The 17,718-nt window shown below is 45.2% G+C and overlaps 1 protein-coding gene and 1 long non-coding RNA gene across 3 annotated transcripts in view; one reads left to right on the top strand and one right to left on the bottom strand.

The window, feature by feature from the left end:
• Positions 1-13,320, top strand: part of LOC146854036 (C-type lectin lectoxin-Enh4-like) — a 114,196-nt gene extending 100,876 nt beyond the window's left edge. For both annotated transcript variants that reach the window (XM_085651890.1, XM_085651891.1), the window contains 2 exons: positions 8,184-8,259; positions 13,093-13,320. In XM_085651890.1, coding sequence (XP_085508016.1) covers positions 8,184-8,259; positions 13,093-13,111 — 95 coding nt within the window. In that variant the 3' untranslated portion in view covers positions 13,112-13,320. The remainder of the gene's footprint in view (positions 1-8,183; positions 8,260-13,092) is intronic.
• The window catches only part of LOC146854035 (uncharacterized), a 122,530-nt gene that overhangs the window by 12,398 nt on the left and 92,414 nt on the right, over positions 1-17,718 (bottom strand). The gene's annotated exons all lie outside the window — the stretch shown is intronic.

Below are 17,718 nucleotides of genomic sequence, written 5' to 3'. Positions count from 1 at the left end.
GCGAGACTTTGAGTGCGGTGCCCGTCGCCCCATCCTCCAGCCCCGATATCCGCTGTTCCGACTCTTTGACTCGCTCCTCTTGTTGGTCAAGTCTATGTACTACAGAGTCTAGGCGCCGAGACATTCCGTCAATTTTCGAGTCGATTGAGGTGAGGCTAGTTTGCATGTTGAGCAAGAGTGCCTTCCAGTCCACGTCTTCAGCGTCTCCTACATCAGAATCGCCATCCCCCGGTGGAGGACCACGAGCTTTCTTCTTTTGAGTTTCGAAGGGGAGTCGTGATTGCTTAGTGTCTGTTTTCCCCATTATAGCCAGGTGGTAGTTCCCCTATAGTTCAACAGTATGGAGGACTCTCGCTGGAGCCGCTAGGGTCGCGGCGTGTATCGTGATAGGCAACAGCCCCGCACTCTAAGCCACCGCCACCCACGGCCTCGCTCGTAGTTTACAAAAAAGGGGGGGGGAGGGGCCCGGTGCCACAAAGGCGGGGGGACCAGCTCACAAAGAGCGCCAAACTCAATGTACCATCCTGAGGTGGAGTTTCAGCGCATAGTCACTACTCCGCCAGAGCCCCTCCGCAAAGTTCCCTGGGGTCCTGCGATGACGGTCCGTCCGGCTCAGCAGGATAACCAACCTGCTCTAGTAGTGTGTGTCATGCGTGACAGGACTCAGCAATGGTGATGTCTGGGGGGCTACAACGCCATGCTCCACGCGCTATTGGCCACGCCAGGGAGCCAGTCGGTTACTGTCAGCCCCTCCCGCAAGACTCCAAGATTAGCTGTGGTCAGCGCAGTATCCGCGGGATCGTCCCTCCACAGTGGATCCTGAGGGGGGGTGGAGGGGGGGCGTAGTCCACAGGGATTCGAATCGTCCTGCAGCTCTAGGGTAAATATTGCACCTCCCCCCCACTGGTCTGACAATCTAGAGATCCGCCAGGCCGCGGCCGTAATGCAGCTCAGAGCCCCCAGCAGTGCCCCAGCTCGTCACCGCCTTACCGGCACCGCAGTAGGTCCGCCTCAGCCGTCAGATGGCCCGTCTCCAGCGCCAGTTGCTGCTCGCCGCTTCCACCAGCCGCCACCAACAGCCGCCGCGCGCCGCGGCCCTCTGTCCACGTGGAAGCCGCGGCGTCGCGTGAGCACCCGCGCCAGCCTCCTCGCTCCAGCAATTACTCAGCAGCATCTGCCAGAGCTTACGGCGGCGATTTCTCCCGCTTCGCCAGTCCGATCGGCCAGGACCAGCCACAGGTACGCTCCAGCCCCAGCTCAGCACTCGGCGCGGGACAGAAGTTTGTTTTCTGGATGCAGGATGGGCTAATGCAGTATTAACTCGCCCGGCTGGCGAGAGCCTCACAGGAGTGCGGCCATTGCAGTCCGGCGCCCTCTAGCTCCTCTACTTGTTGTTTTTGTCACTTGTGAGTATGCAGAGAGTGTTACTGGCAAGTCAGTGTTGTGTTTAGTTGCACATCCATGTGTCTGCTGGCTGTTTATGGGGACTGTGCAGATTTGCTGCTCCACACTGCCATTGTGCTTGTGTTTTCTCATGCCTTCTTGCCTCCAGTGTGGCATGTTGTGTGTGTTGTCATGCCATCCCCTATCTGTGCTTCAGCTGCCTACCCATTGTGGGTCTGCACTCCCTCTCTTTGTGTATGGTACACTCCTGACATGTCCCCTACTGACATGCAGTACACTTCACTTTGGTGTGGGCTGTCACCTTGGTTTTTATGTGTGTGTGCCTCCCCATGACTTCATTTGTGACACTGTGCTTTGTGGTGCAGTTCTTTGGCCAGGGTCAATGTGTCACTCAGGGCATTTCCCCAATGGGTCATGTGTGATGTTCTGGTGCTGTTTGTGAGTCATGGTTGCTCCAATGCAGTTCAACTGTGTGTGCTGCCCAGTCCTGTGGGCAAGTTGTTTCCACCTTTGTGTCCCAGACTTGTGCATTTATTGGGTGTTGTGTTGGATGTATGTGTGTTGTTTATGTGTTTGCTTCACTTCCTGGGTGTGATGTTGTCTTTGTGCTGTGCTGTATGGTGTTGTGTGGGTTGTTGTTCTGTCACTGATGCCTGTGTGTGTCTGGTATGCTTTTTGTGCACACACAGCTTGTTGTGCATGCAGTGCTGTGTGTGTATGTTGCCTTGTGATTGCTTGGTGTGCATCCCCTGATTTCCTGCTGTGTTTACTATGTGATTGGTCTGCCTGTGCATCTGTTGTTTGTTTGCTGTGGCTCTGTTGCTCTGTGATGGTGCACTTCGTGTGTGTGTTGTTGTATGTTGTCTGTGCATTGTTCCTGAGTGAGGAGGTTGTGCACTCCTGTTGTGTCTGTGCTCCCATTGCCTTTCCCTAGTTTAGCTGCACAGGGCATGCCTGTTATTGTTGTTGTGGCTTTGTGTGTGTTTCTGTTGGGCTATGTGTTTGTCTGATGTATTTGTTTCCACATTTGTGGTGGCATCCCTTTGTGTGTGTGTGTGATGTTTGTGGCTGAGCCCAGGGTGTGCGGTTGTTTATGTATGTATTGACTGTCAAGTGTTGCCAGCCTTCAGTGTGTTTGGCACTGGTGCTGTGTGCTGCTGGTGTGAGGGGGGTATGTGTGTAGATTCTTACTGGTGTTTGTCAGTCCTGAGGTGTGTAGCTGGTCCCTGTGTGTAGTGTGCTGGTGTACTCCTGTGAAGTAGTTGTATAGATGTGTGGCTGTTCACAGTTTGACTTCAGGGCCTTCCTTACATCCTTGTGCCTATATGTGGTTTGCCTTGCTGTCTCCCTGTGTTGTTGCACTGAGCTGTCTGTGGTTTGAGTTCACTGACTGTGCCAGCCATGTGTGATTTGATGGTGTGAGGGTGTTGTGCTCTGTTCCTTGTGTTGATGTGATGTACGTATGCTTGTTGTGTGTCTCCATGGCCTTCCATTTGTGTGCAGCCCACCTTGGTTTCCATATTTGTTGTGCTCAATTGCTATTGGCATGTGGGGCGTGTATGTGTGTGTGGGTGTCAGTCTGTGGTATGTATGTGTGAGTGTGCAGGCTGTGTGTCCATTTGAATGTTAATTCCTTGTATGTGTTCATTTGTTGCTTGTCCTCATTTATATTTCCCTGAGTGTGGTGGTGTGGTGGTGTATGTGTTTCCCTGGCCCTGTGCTACTGTGCTGTGTGTTGTGTGTTCCTGTGCAGCCACTCCTGCAGTGTGTGTCTCCATGATTGTTTGTTGTGTGGTGCAGGGTGTGTATTGCCCTGTCTTGTTGTTGTGCATGCGGTGCACAGGAGGGGCACATGGCATGTGCCTTCATGGGTTGTGCTAGTGTGTGTTGGGAGGGGGTGTGGCCCTGTGCCCTGCCCATGCCTGTCACTGGCCCTGCCTTCTGCATTGTGCATATGTATTTGCTTGTGTTCGCAGCTGCGGTCACATGACTGGGACATTGCTGCATGGTGGCGGTAGCTGTGTGTCCGGGATCCAGTGGGGTGACTTTGTGGCAGGTGGGAGATGTGTGGGTGCCCTTGTGGATGTGTCCCTGTCCCCCCTAGGGTGTCTGATGTCGATTTGGGCCCTGTGTCAGCCCGTGTGTTGTGTGTTGTGTTTGTGTTGTTGCGTACCGGCAGTGTTGTCCGCGGCGGTCCATGAGTTCCTGGTGATGTAGCAGGTACAGCACCGGAAAGACGTGTAGAGCTGGGTCCATGGCGGTCGTGACCGGGACTCTGGTTTCGCGCTCCGCTGTCGAGCTTCTGCCGTCTCTGGTTGGGCGGTGTCTCTGCTGCGGTGCGTCTGCTTGCTTGAGTCATCCTAATTTGTGGAGCGGGGCAGACACCATTCCACACGGCGGTGAGTCTCCATTGGCTCACACCGCCGCTTTTGATGGCGGTGCGCGCTGCACCGGGGCGGTCGGGAAATGGCCTATGTTTGACCATACTAATATGCCGGGTGTGAGGTCCGCTGTTCACGGGCGTAAAAAGGCATTTTTCCGCACTGCCAGCGCTGCGGTGGTGCCACCGCCCAACATCCTAAATGGACCCCATAAATTTTTTTAAATATGTTTATGTTAAAAACGTTTTGGGATTTCTCAGCTATTAAATCCAAATGATATCACTTCTTTAATAGATTTACAAGTTAATTTTAATCTAACCTAAACATGTTTCCACAATATTTATCATTTTTATAACTGAAACTATTGCATCCACATTAATTGCTTCTTAGGGTTTTTCCCATGTGTAATTCTTATGTTTTTCCACAAAAATGACATTCTCATTGTAAATGTGCTAATATATCTAAGCGTCATTTATTTATGAAGAAGTTGTGAGAAAATGGGTTGTTGGTTGACTTGGTTCTTAGCCCTTATCAAGCAACAGCCACAGTTCCTTGCAGAGTGAACAGCAAAGGAAACTAAGATAACATAAGTTTAACACTGGGAAGCTTGGCACAAAAGGCAGTCAGGCATAACTTAAAGTTTAAAGTATTTATGCAGCACACAAACAGTAATACAGTGGAAACACAACACCCAAAAACTTCCAAACAAGTTTAGAAAAAAAGAGTAAATATTAATAATTTATTTAACACTACAATGACAAAAATCCACCTGGATCGAGCCCGCCGAGCCGGATGTGCAACAACTCATCCACCTCCAGACGTGTCTATGCTGTGTGGATCTGCCATCGGACATGCTGCTCTCCTGGACTGATTTTCTCTGGCATGGGCGTACTTCGCCTCGTCTCCTTATCCTCCACAACACCTAGTCTGAATGGGCCTCAATATGGCGTTGTCGTGGTCCTCCCTGTCGGGGCTAATAACTGGTGTTGGTTTGCCTTTTGGGGAGCCCTCCACTCGTGCTGCTGCCGGAGCTCTGAAGCCGGATCTGAGCCCTCTGCCTACTTTGGTCCTCAGGTTGCCTCAGTGCCCAATTGACGATCCTCCTGAATTAAGTGCTCCTCAAGATGGCTCCTCAAGATGGCTAACAACTGAATCCCCCCAGTGAGGCCAATGTGAGTTGTTACCATGTTACCCAACCAACGATCCTCAGCTAAATCGCCCGACCGACATTCCTCCCGCTGAGTTGCCCAACCAACTATCCTCCTGCTGAGTACCCCCCCAAGATGGTGACGACCGGACCCCCCAGTGAGGCCACTGTCTAGAGTTTGTTTGGACCGTGTTGGGGCGTTTTCTTTCCAGCAACATCTGGACCCTGAGAACCAGGTCCGTGGCCTGACTCTGGACTGCCTTGCAGCCAGTCTAGCATTTGTTCAGGCTGTGTTTTGTTGTGGCCCTCTGTTCCAGCTGTTCTCCAGACACCGGGAAACAGGTCCGTGCCCTGTCTCCATACTGCCCACAGCCTGTCTAGCATTTGTTCTGTATAAAACCTTTCAAATAAATAAATAAAATAAATAAAAATCCAATCAGTAGAACTGTAGTTATGAACTTATAAGGTTTTAAGTGAAAACTAGCACCTCAGTGATCTACGCGCCAACCAGTGATTTCTAGTTCACAAGTGACAGGTTGATAGTCAAAGGCTATGGCCGACCACAATGGAGTCTGGTTTGGAAACAAGAAATGTATTGGGCCCTGTCAACTCTTACCTTCGGTCTTAAAAAAAAATTGATTGTCTTCATTTGGCGAAGCTGAAGTGAAGATTTTTATGTTCTGACTTAGTTGCTGAAATGGATGAGGCAGAGGGCTGTATCCGAAAACAGTTCCAGTAGGTCAGAGTCCCATTTGGTGACACACTGCTGAAACAGACTTTCTGTTCCGGAAAACAACACAGAAGGAGCAGCCACAAAGTCAAACCGACCGGCAATGCAAGCAGGTTGGTCCCAGTCTTCTACTGGTACTCAGAGCACTTTGCTCATCAAAATAGTTATCGCTCACATCGACTGATGCGATGAGCCTCGAAAATCATTTATAAATGGTTCACATAGATTGATGATGTGAGCCTTTGAAACCCCCCCAAATTAAAAGTGGGAAAGTGTGATGTCCTTGACACATTTCTGTGAGAGTTTAATTTTACCCATTTTTAGACCCTCATAAACAAGGACTTTGTTTTAAGGTTACTAACACCATGGTTGTTGGCTGCCATTCAAATTATATTACACCTTTGTACTCAACCAAATTGTGCCTTTCCTGGGTAAATCTCTTTCCCCCTGACCCATACTGTGTGCACATTTGGGTTTCATGTAGCTGTCTCCCTGCTACTTAGGAACCCCTTGTTTTGGCTGAGTTTACGGTACACCGATTCCTCAATGGTGACATTTATGCTATTGGGGCAGGTATTTCTTGACACACTGTTCTGAAACATAGCTTCTCCAGGCACATCTCATTTCTACAGTGGTTTATTATTTGTTTGCACCATCAGAATGTTACGTACTGTGTACCCATTTTATGTTTATGGACAGTTTTTGGAGCCATCCTCCACAGAAGTCACACATTTCTAAAGGGGATTATAGTTATTAGATTTTAGCATATCTATGATTTCTGAATCCATTCTCAAATGCACTGTTCATCATTTACTACATGAGTACTACCTCATGGGTGTTCCCTATTCTTTGGCCTGATGATGATCCAGTACAAATAACTTTAGAGGGCCTAAACAGGGACGTAACACAGGCTCCTGCATCCCCCCCACGATGTGGGGGGGGGGGGGGCCCAGCTGCAGGGGGGCCCCCTCAGCACAGTACTCAGGCCTGAGCGGTCCCGATTAAATCCGGAGCAGGGGGCCCTCCATGTACATTGCGGGGGGGGCCCTTAAACTTTCATTACACCATTGGGCCTAAACATTGATATGATAATAGTGTACTGTGTGTATGTGATTTAGGAGCCTGCAAGTCTTTTTCAGAGTACATATTAAACATCTGTGCATCCTCCACAGTCACTATTCATTTATGTATATATACTATAGCACTAGCGCACTTTTTACTCACTTAACTCTCACTGCACCTGTGCGTCTTTTGGGGAACACCTCTTCCGTTTCAAATCTATAAAACAATATAGTCTAATGGGTTCTTCTTTGTGTGATTCCAAATGTTGAACAACTGAAAAAAACCTTTTTTTTCATAGTAAAATCAATCTTTTGATAGTGAGCCTTTTACGTAAAGTAGCACTCTGGCAGAGTGTATACCAGGTCGTAGTAGCATATAGTTCTCTAAGAGTTCTTCCGCAGGTCCAGTCGTCAAATTAGGAGTTGGTCTGAAGGTCCTATTTCTAAACCCTAGTGCTCTTCTTCTAGGAGGTGGGAGAAGCTTTTGGAAGGTTCTTTGAAGTGCATGGAATTTCCTTACTCCCCTGACCTGGCTCCAAACTGGCTGCACTGACAATACACCGTTATTGTGTGAAGGCATAGCACAGGCTATTCAGGTGTAAGTGGGACTATACTCAGTTCCGCCCCTACCCCAGTCCTGCCAGCAGATGGCAAATTTAGGCCCACCTAATCCCTCTATTTTGTGACTATCTGGGAGGAATTCACAAGGTTTAACTGTCAGCTACACCCAGTCATGTAATCCAAGACAGGCAACAACCACAAGGGGATTAGGGCAGGAAAATGCCAACTTTTGAAAACTGGCATTTTCAAAATTGTACTGAATCTGACTTTACCATTAAAGAAGGAGTATCATTAAACATCATTACCTAATCCCAATTAGAAATTGCAGCTTTTAAAATATATTAAATAATCCCCAATAATATAACCTATGGGAGGGTTAAGAAGTGAAAAACTAATTTAGGAGTTGTTCACTTCCTGAACATGGAAATGTTTTTTTTCATTGATATTTAATTACCAGAAATTATAATATGTATGTGTTTCTTATCATATTGCTATTATTGAATTTTCTATTGACCTTTTAATGATGAAAATGTAAACAAATAGTATTAAATAAAAATATAAGCATGTATTCACTATATATATATAATGCACCAAAGAGATAATTGCTGAACTTTGTAATATCATCTCCTGAAGGCTTTGAAATAGTAAAAGGAGAAACATTTGGTTTAATCACTAACCCTGTAAGTCTAGAAGACCGATACCCACCCAAATCTAGCCACATTTATTACATATTTGACTGAGCTCATCCATAAAGGCCTTAATGTATATCTCTACTGTTGAAACGCCTTCATATGTATTGGAAATAAATATGGAAAATGTTAAAAGACAGTAGTTTAGTTAAGGGTGCTGAGAAAAAAATAACACAAAAATGACACAAAACTATTTTCTTTCTGCTCTAGGACACATTACCTGGAATGATTTCCCTCTGGCAGGAGTTTCCTTCCCTTATGTCTGTAAATATTACCTCAGTAATCGGTAAGACTCCATTATTCGTACCGTATTTAAAATATTATAAATGATTTTGAAACTTCTTTCTGTGTACTATAATAATTGATGTATCCATTGATAAACACAGGTTAAAGTGACCATATAGTTAGGACAAATATTCAGTGACAACATTATCATTAAAAAAAAACACAGGAATTCAGCAGTTACATTAAGCAGCACTAACAATAGCGTGTGCCCCGTCATGTATTGCAAATGACTCACATACGATATCACTCATTACTACATTAAAGGCCCTATTCCAACATTATGTGATTGTTTTATGTGATTGTTTCATGGTGTTAATCCCTTTTTGTAGGTATACTGCCATCTGCAAGACTCTTGCAAAAACAGGCACACCCAAACACCTACCCTCTCTTGAATATTACTCCAGCTCTTGCAAGAGTCTCACAAGCCCATCATTTAACCTATATTGCATGCATAATAGCTGTGTATCTTAGGGTATGTATATTAAACTCTGCAAACAAAGAAGCCTCTACACTGAAACCTCTCTCTTGAGAAAGATTTTCTCCACCCCCTATGTTCTTTTTTTTCAGTCCTGGTCTCGTCACTGAGTCCCCTCTCTTAAATAACATGTGTGCATAGTAAAGTGTGGGAAGTTAATCATCTTTTATTTCAGGCCCCTGTCTCCAATGATGGGTATGCACATTGGTGAATAGGCAGGGACTGGCCTCTACTTTCAGACCCCTGCCTCAAATGATGGGTGTCCATAGTAGGGTGCGGTGAGGAACTAGCCTCTCATTTCAGACTCCTGTCTCAGATGATGGGTGTCCGTACTAGGGTGTGGGAGGGACCGCCCTCTCTTTTGAGAACTCTCTTTCAGATGACGTGTGTGCATAGTAGTGTTCATGGATGGACTGGCCTACCTTTTCAGAATTTTCTCTCAAATGATGATTGTGCATAGTAGGGTATATGCGGAGTAACTGGCCTCTCTCACATGACAGATGTCCCTAATCAATAATTTCAGTGCAACTATTGCAGTGATGTTATTATCAATGATGTCATAGAAGATGTCATGAGTGATGTGATATGTGGGGAATTAGCAGTGTATGGAAAGGGAATGAGTTATAGCTACTTGAAATACCTGTAACTATAACTGATGAATTTCAGTGTGTTTTTATATTAAAATGTTACATTGTTACTGAACATTTCGCCTAACTATAACATTTCTTTAACCTTTGTTTTTTTAATTGAATTTCAATGTGTTTTTTTAATGTAAAGTAACATTTAATTACCCTGTGTAAATCCAAACCCCGCAGCCAACCCCTTGCATGCTACCAACCCCACACTGGGGAGGCTGGCCAAAACCCACCAGGCCAAACCCCTAAGCAGAGGGTTGGCCACAACCCTGGCCTAGCCCCTCTAAAGGCAGCTAACCCCACACTGCACAGGGCATTTGGTCATATGAAACAGGAGTTGGCCAGAGGGTCTGGCCTGTGGCCAGGCATTGCGGGCAACACCTGCTAGAAGCCAACCCTATGCTGTGCATGACCTTCTGGTATGGTGGGGGGTTGGCCACAGGGCCTGTCCCTAGGGACCTCATCCCCTAGGGTGTTTTTTGTAAGGTGAGGGGGCGCTTGGCACCCCTTCCAGAGCCTCATTAGGCACTAAGGAGCCCAGCCCTCAAGGCACTACATACTTTAAAGGGGAACAGGGCTCCGTAGCCCCCCTCTCCAAGTCTATCATGGTCCTGGGATTCCCAATTTCCAGGGCTGTTGTTTTAATTTTAAACATTTCACCAAAGGTTAAAGGAATGTTATAGTTATTTGAAATGTTCAGCCCCCCTCCCTCAGCCTCAATTGGCCCTTGGAACCCCAGACCCTTTTTTTAAAGGGAGGAGGGCTGCCTGTCCCCCTCCCTGAGCCTTATTAGGCCCTGGGGACCCCAATCACAGGGCCTTTTTTTCTAAAATGGGGGGGTCTGAGCCCCACTCCGTGAACCATTTTGGGCACGAGGACCTCATCCCCAGAGGCCCTATACTTTATTCAAAGGGGCGGACAGGGAAACAGATCAAAAGTCTGTGTCCTGGGGTGGACTCCCCTGGACAGAAGATGTAATGTGGCCCCAGGAGATGGGATCCTCGGGCCTTTAGAGGCTCAAGGAGGGAGCTGCGTGTCCCCCTCCCCTGTAAAAATACTTCAAGCCTGGGGGACCCCATTCCTGGCCTGGGAACATTTGCAAAATGCCCCTTCACATCCAAAGTGGACGCAAGGATGCATTTTGCGCTAAGAAACACGAATAGTGGGCACGGGCAGCCACTCTCTAAATATGCTTTCACATTAGGATTTTATTCCCCTAAATTAGTTTTAGCTATGCAAGCAGGACTAATCACATAATTATTAGTCATTCCACACCAAAGAGTAATACCAAAATTGAAATTACTCTGATTTTTCCGGTGTAATCTAAATTCTGCCCAAGCCTCCCCTTTTGAGCAACTGCCACTGCAGGCCCTGGGGGCTGCTCTTGCAGGAAATGGTGCGTATTTGACTCAGACTAGACCTGGATAGAAGGAAGAAGTGAGGCACTGGGCTGTCCTTGTACTCTCTCTAAGGTCAGCAGTCATCCTTCATTGTGAACTAATCGGTTTTAAACTGAAGATATTTGTAATCATCTGAGAGAGCCCTAAAGATAGTTTTACTGAAGAAGATCAAGAACTACCCTACAGATGCAGATATTCTGAATTCCAAGGCCAGTATTGCAAAACTGATGAATATTTAACTCAGGAGCATTCACATTGTTAAAAAATAACACATATTAAGGTAATCTATTTATCAGGATTACTGGAGGTTGCAGGCATCCTCCCTGGGTACAGACACTGCACCCCAAACCAGTAAATGTAATGCCACCATCCCAGACACCAGAAACATGTATTGGGATTGCTGCGCCTCAGTCACAGTGGGCATGGTGACCAACTTTCATTCTCCCTTAGAGAATACAAGTGCTTCCAGAACCTCTTTCAAACTGTTCCATAGATGGCTGGGGATTTTAAATTAGTTGACAGTAGTTATTCAAATGCATCTCCAATAGTCACATATTTATTGGCTCTCTTGCATGAATCTCAAATGAGCACTATAGTGCAGGGCCTATATTTTGCACTAACTAGATCTACAAACGCACTTCAGACGGGCATTAAACCGATTTTTCAGTTTGGGTCAATATGGTGAAATATAATTGTGGGGGTTTCTGTTGGATTACCGCTACATAGTATTAATTCAAATGGATAAAACAGAAAAACATATTTACCACACTCTGTTAAACATTTGGGAGCTTATTGGGGCCACCACTGGAGCGTTACTTCTTTTGGCATTCCGGCAGCGCAAGCCTCACAATCATATCCATGAGGCCACACAAAGCAACTTTGCATGGCCTCATAGATAAGGAGTAAGACAAAGTAGCGCAAGTCAATGCCTTGCCTTACTCTACGTCAAGGAGTTATGGAAACCTGGGGCAGTGCCAAAACCTTACGCCTCCCCAGATCAGGTGTAATAAGGAGAAATACGTTTATTTCTCCTTGTTTTTTCCTCTTTCCATGTGAGCTGGATTCTGCAGCACACATGAAAGAGGAAAACGCCTCTCAGGATAGTTTTTGCGCAGGAAGGTGCCCCATCCGACACAAAAACAACCTGCAATGGAGGTATCCTTGCACTAAGATGCAAAGCTGCATATGTTGGTGCTAGGTAGCAACATGTGCGCACGCACAGGGGGAAAGGGCAGAAATGCACTGAATTTCATTAATACAGTGTATTCTTCCCCTTTCAGATAGGCATAGGGTAGTGCAGCAAGAACACTTGTTTGCGCTGCCCTAGCCAATTCCTCGTAAATGAGGCCCTTGGGCAAGTCTTCTTGCTGCGCTGCCCTACTCTAATATGAAAGGGCAGGAATACAATATATTTATGCAATACGCTACGTTCCTGTCGTTTCTCCCTGCGCTGGCGCACAATTTATTGCCTAGCATGAACGTGCCAAGGTGCCACGGTGCCTCCACTGCAGGAAGGATTTTTTTGTGCATGAAGGTGCACCTTCCTGCACAAAAGCAATCCAGAGAGGCATTTACCTCTTTCTATGCATGCTGCAGAATGCAGCACACAGGGAAATTGGAAAAACTGAGGAGGAATAAAAATAGTTCTTGTTATGCCTGCTATTGGGAGGTGTATGATTTTGGCGCTGCTCCAGGTTTAATTATTTAAGTAAATATGGGGCAACATCAAAGTTCACTGGAGCTGCATGGGGTCACCCACGGCAATGCCTATGGAACGCCTCCTTGATGCAGAGTAAGGCAAGGCAGTGACCTGCGCTGCGTTGTCTTACTCCATATGAATGAGGCCATGCCAAACCTCGAACAGAGGCTTTGCATTGCCATGCAGATATGTTTGTGAGGTTTGCGCCGCTGGAGCGTAAAACATAGTGACGCCCCGGTGGTGTAAGCCTCTCATAAATAAGCTCCTTGATATTTAGCCCAATAATTACAAATATGGCTGTATTCAGAAAAGTATTTAGAAGTACTTTGCAAATTCCTCTTTCTCAGACCCTCAAAAACTCAGAAATACCTGAAACTACTTCGATGAATGCTTAGTCACAGCTACGGTGACAACATGCCTTGGTCTCTTCCGCAGACTTTGAATGCACCCCCTTGGCCGCACACACCAGTTCTCAGTGATTGATAACTTTCACCCTTTGAGGTGTAATAAAGTTGAATTTTACAATCATAAAGGACAAGGTAGCGCAAATTGAATGCAGTGAGAGGTTTAACAGTATGCTACTGGTGGCTGGGGCTGATAATTCATTTTTTTTTGTCTTTTTCAGACTGTGTGGCACTGATTAAGTCCTACGAAATGTATATGAATCCTGGTGTCAATGCCATAAACATGAAAACAAGCATCCAACCAAACTAGTGTCTCTGAGAGATAAGAGGATATCTTAACTTTCATCTTCAAAAATGTGTTATATTTCTGATTTATTTACAAAGAGACGGTGGCGTAATCAAAGTGAACTGACTCTAAAATATAATCACTTATAAACATAATAAAAATATCTTCGAAATTGTTGTGTTGTTTTGAAAATATAAGGACACTTTCTCTAGAAACATGAAGAACAATTTCTGTCAACTAAAATGTTTTGCTAGTATTTTTATGAGAGTTTCTGCCCTATGGGTCTGGTTTGCCAAATATGTTTAGTGTACTTTTCACATCCTGCTGTTGCGAATCAAGATTTATAAAGGTTTTTGAACTGCAAAATAGACTTGCGACGATGGCACATTTGGCACTCTGGCACATTAGGTACTGTGTGTGAACTTGAACCTGATTTGTTTATTGGTATCACAGCACACGGAATGCTCATCGCTTAAGGACGTGGTGAGTCTGGTTCTGATTGGATTAGGGGAACCAATCAGTACATAGAAGGGCGGAGCAGGCAAGCGCTCCAGAGCCCTTAACACTCTGGTGGCACTGGGGACGCGCTGGTAAAGAAAGCGGCACTGCGTTTGCTTTATGCAACTCACATTTTAAACATCTTTAATTTTAAAACTGAAGCACTATGAATATGAATTTGACCTTTAATAATCTATCTTTTTAAAACTACAGTACTGTGAGCTTGAATCTGATTTGTTTAATCGTATCACAGCACTCTGAATGCTGGTCGCATTTGGACGCATTTGGTTCTGATTGGATTATGAAAACCAATCAGTACGCAGAAGGGCAGAGCTAGCAAGAGCTCTGGATCCCTTAAAGCCCTGGCGGCAGAGTAGGTGCAACGCTGGAGCACCAAAGGCAAGCCCATCTGTGCCTGTCTGCATCCGTCTGGGGCCAGGGGCCATTTCCTATGCCCAAAACCTGACCTATACATCTAATGAATTAATACTCTTCTCTTCACGAAGTAGGGGGCATATGTATCAAATGATTTTGTATTCGCAAACGCTGCGATTCGCAAAAAAATAGCGTTTGCGAATACAAAATCGCAACATGAGATGTATGAGCCATTTTAGCATCGCATTATTAAGGAATCGCTAATTTTGCGATTCCATAAATGCCATGTAACACGCACCCAAGTTGTGCCATTTCTCCTTAAGAAATCGCAAATTCCCACCAACTTCAAGTTGGTGGTAATTTGCGATTTCTTTGACAAATGCACTTTTTGGCATTTTTCAAAGTGCCATGTGGCGCACATACATGCCCTTAGGGCATGTATGTGCGCCATATGCGCACACATGCTAATTTCAGGGGTGCATCAGGGTGTCATCATGACACCCTTGCACCTTTGAAATTATTCTCAATTTGCGATTAGCAAATTGCGATTTGCAATTTGAGAATGACTTCCCATTCAGTGCTATGGGCCTCCTGGCCCATAGGAATGAATGGGAAGGTATTCCTTAATTGCTATTTCGCAATTTGCTAATCGCAATTAAGGAATATTAAGAATTCCCAAAATATGTGAGAATTTTTCAATACATCCCGTTTTGCAATTCTCAAATAGCGATTCTCAAAAAATCGCTATTTGAGATTCGCAAATGGAGATTTTGATACATATGCCCCTAAGTCACTGGAATCCTCAGTGGACCATAGACTTAAATCGTTATGTCTCTATAATCCCTCCTTTAACATGGCCATTACAAAGCAGAACCCAAACAATATCACAGCCACCATCAATAGCACACCCTCCACTCCCACCATACATAAAACCAACAGTCTCACTATTTTATATCTTAACACACCATCTAAGGTCAAACATCAGTTAGAAATATTCCATCTATTAACACAGAATCACAGTACATTCTGCTAATGACTGTGACACGGATAACAAACAAATCCATGCTAGACATATTAGCAGCTTTGCCAGAAAACTACTAGGTTTTAAATATAAATAGACCATCAGGGAAAAAAGGTGGAGGAGTTGAAGCAATAATCAAAAGACATCTGGACTTCACCAAATTTACACCATTACATATCATGTCAGGTGATAACATTATAATTAAACTAGAATCTTCCACCTCCTAAATGGTGTGTGTCCTTATGTACAGACCATCAGATCACATACAGGAATTTCCTCAATGACTGGCTAACAACTAAAAACATGTCCTCGCTGATTATTGACAGCAAAAATCCTGCTTCTCAGAGACCTGAATTATTGGGAAAATGAGGAGACAAGGGGGGCAAACTCCAGGGATCTGGCAAAAATGCTAGACAATCTTAACCTTACCCAACAAATATTTGGCCTGACTCACAATAAAGGCCACGGCCTGGACCAGATTTGGTCTATCAGTCTCACCATATTTATCTCTCCATAATTCCGTGAATATGGTCGGATCACCATTTATTTAGGTTCACTCTAGATGAGCCTGCCCTACCTAAAATCACCACGTGCCCAGTGATTAACTCAAGAACTCCTTCCACAACACCTTGTCATCTAATATGCCCCTCTTAACGGAGAAGCTTAATGAATTATAAGGAAGCAATATCAGACTGGCAAACAACAGCCAGTAATATACATGCACCGTTTCAAAGACGAGGATGCAGCCTTACGGCTAGAGCGGTCAACCTTGAAGCTGGGGAACCAGGTTTGAGGCTCGGCAACGACGCTTAACATCCTGTGATTCTGGGCAAATCACTTAATCTTCCAGCGCCTAACAAAAATGAATGTGTCCTTCTTTAACGAATCTGGTGCTCATGTAAAGCGCTCTGATACCCGATTCGGGTCTAGTTCACGCTAGTATACAACTCTATAATAAAAAATAAAAAAAGAACACGATCTATTCGATGCCATGAGGTGATCAAATGGCTCTCGGTAGATTTAACCTGTTCCGTGTGCAGGACGGCTGGGAGTCATTCTGCGACATGGTACTTGTGTGCGCAGGATGGCTCCCGGCTGTCCGCACACACGGCACTAAAAATCCCCCTGGTGAGGGCAGCAGAGGGATTTCTTTGAGGCCTGAACAGCTTCGGGAGCTAGTGAAAGGTTTTCTCAACTCCTGAGGCTGTTCTGATGGTTTCAGGGAAATGACGATCAGCTCGCACGTTGCACTGACGTTATTTCTCTGAAACCGAAACTCAAATGAGGCTATAGGCTCATTTCAGTTTCACTTTCTTCATGCTCAGAGGGTTATCCCAGCCCTGAGCATGTAGAAAGACAGGTGTGGTATAATTGGAAGGGGGATCTTCCTTTTCCAATGGTACCCCTCCCTGCTTGGGGATAGCCCATGCAGGGATCTAACCATTGGACACCATGGAGGGGTGAGCAGCCCCTTTGGCAAGTGCCTTTGCTGGTGTAGGTTTCAGAGGGATTTAAGTGTTTAAAGTACTTCCACAGAGTGAGTGGTGATTACCTGGCCATGGATATGGCTGGGGACCTCTCAACATTCCTCTCAAGAGGGCCCCCAAATATTTAATTACGCCACTAGTGCTTTAGTGTCTAACCTACTCTTAGAGAACTCTCACCAGGATATGCAATTTAAAACATATCTCTCTAAAAATCTGCCCTGGCACAATCGGAGCAGATCACTTACTCTAATTCCACTCATGTCAACCTCCAGTCATGCACATGCCTGAAGTTGCGCCAGAACAAGGATGACACAACAATGGCAGCTAGATAGAGCAACTATCCATCAATTAAAATACTTTATGCGACTCTAGAAACCCATAAACATTCACATAAAATCATGTAAATTTCCATGATGCAAAATAAATAAACATTAAAAACAGTAATAAGGTGTATTCATAGAAGGCTTTCAAAGATACGTGCTAATATTTGCTATGAGTCTTAAACACTGTAAAAATGTAGTCTAAAACTCCACATATAATATCAGTACTTCCCAAAGAGTGCAAATAAGCCATCACCAACTCATGGGCTCTAATTTCCAATGCTAATAGTAACGGGATAAGAAAGTTTTCTCTGGGGGGGGTGAAAATTACAAAATAGAATAAAGTGCTTATGGCCAGATGTATGACCACTAATGTTTGCGACTCGCAAATTGCATAAAATTGCAATCGCAATTTGCGAGTCACAAACATCAATGTACAACAGTGTCAGAGACACTGTTTGTGATTCTCAATGGGGTCGCAAACTGCATGCCTCATGCATATTATTAAGCCTATAGCAATATGCGACCCCATTGGGAATGGCTGGCACTCCCAGGGATGGTGGCCTGCTGGGGTCAGCTGACCACCATGCCTGGGACTGCTTTTAAATAAAGCAGTTTTTTTCAAATGTAGTCAATATAACTTAAAGGAAAATGGAATGCAAATTTTCATTTTTGTTTTTTAAGGGCAGGCAGTGGTCCCTGTGACCATTGCCAGCCCTTAAACATGTTTGCGCATGCATTCCCAAAGGGGAAGGGGTCCCCTGGAGACCCCTTCACATTTACAAGTGCTTTACCACCCTTTTGAGAAGGGTGGTAAACTGCAACTGCGGTCGCAAAACATTTTTACATAGCTTTTGGAG

The sequence above is a fragment of the Triturus cristatus genome, chromosome 4_1 (assembly GCF_964204655.1).
Source record: "Triturus cristatus chromosome 4_1, aTriCri1.1, whole genome shotgun sequence".
NCBI classification, from domain to species: Eukaryota; Metazoa; Chordata; class Amphibia; order Caudata; family Salamandridae; genus Triturus; species Triturus cristatus.
Note: the sequence above shows the minus strand (reverse complement) of the source record. Positions and strands in the feature narration are given on the sequence as shown.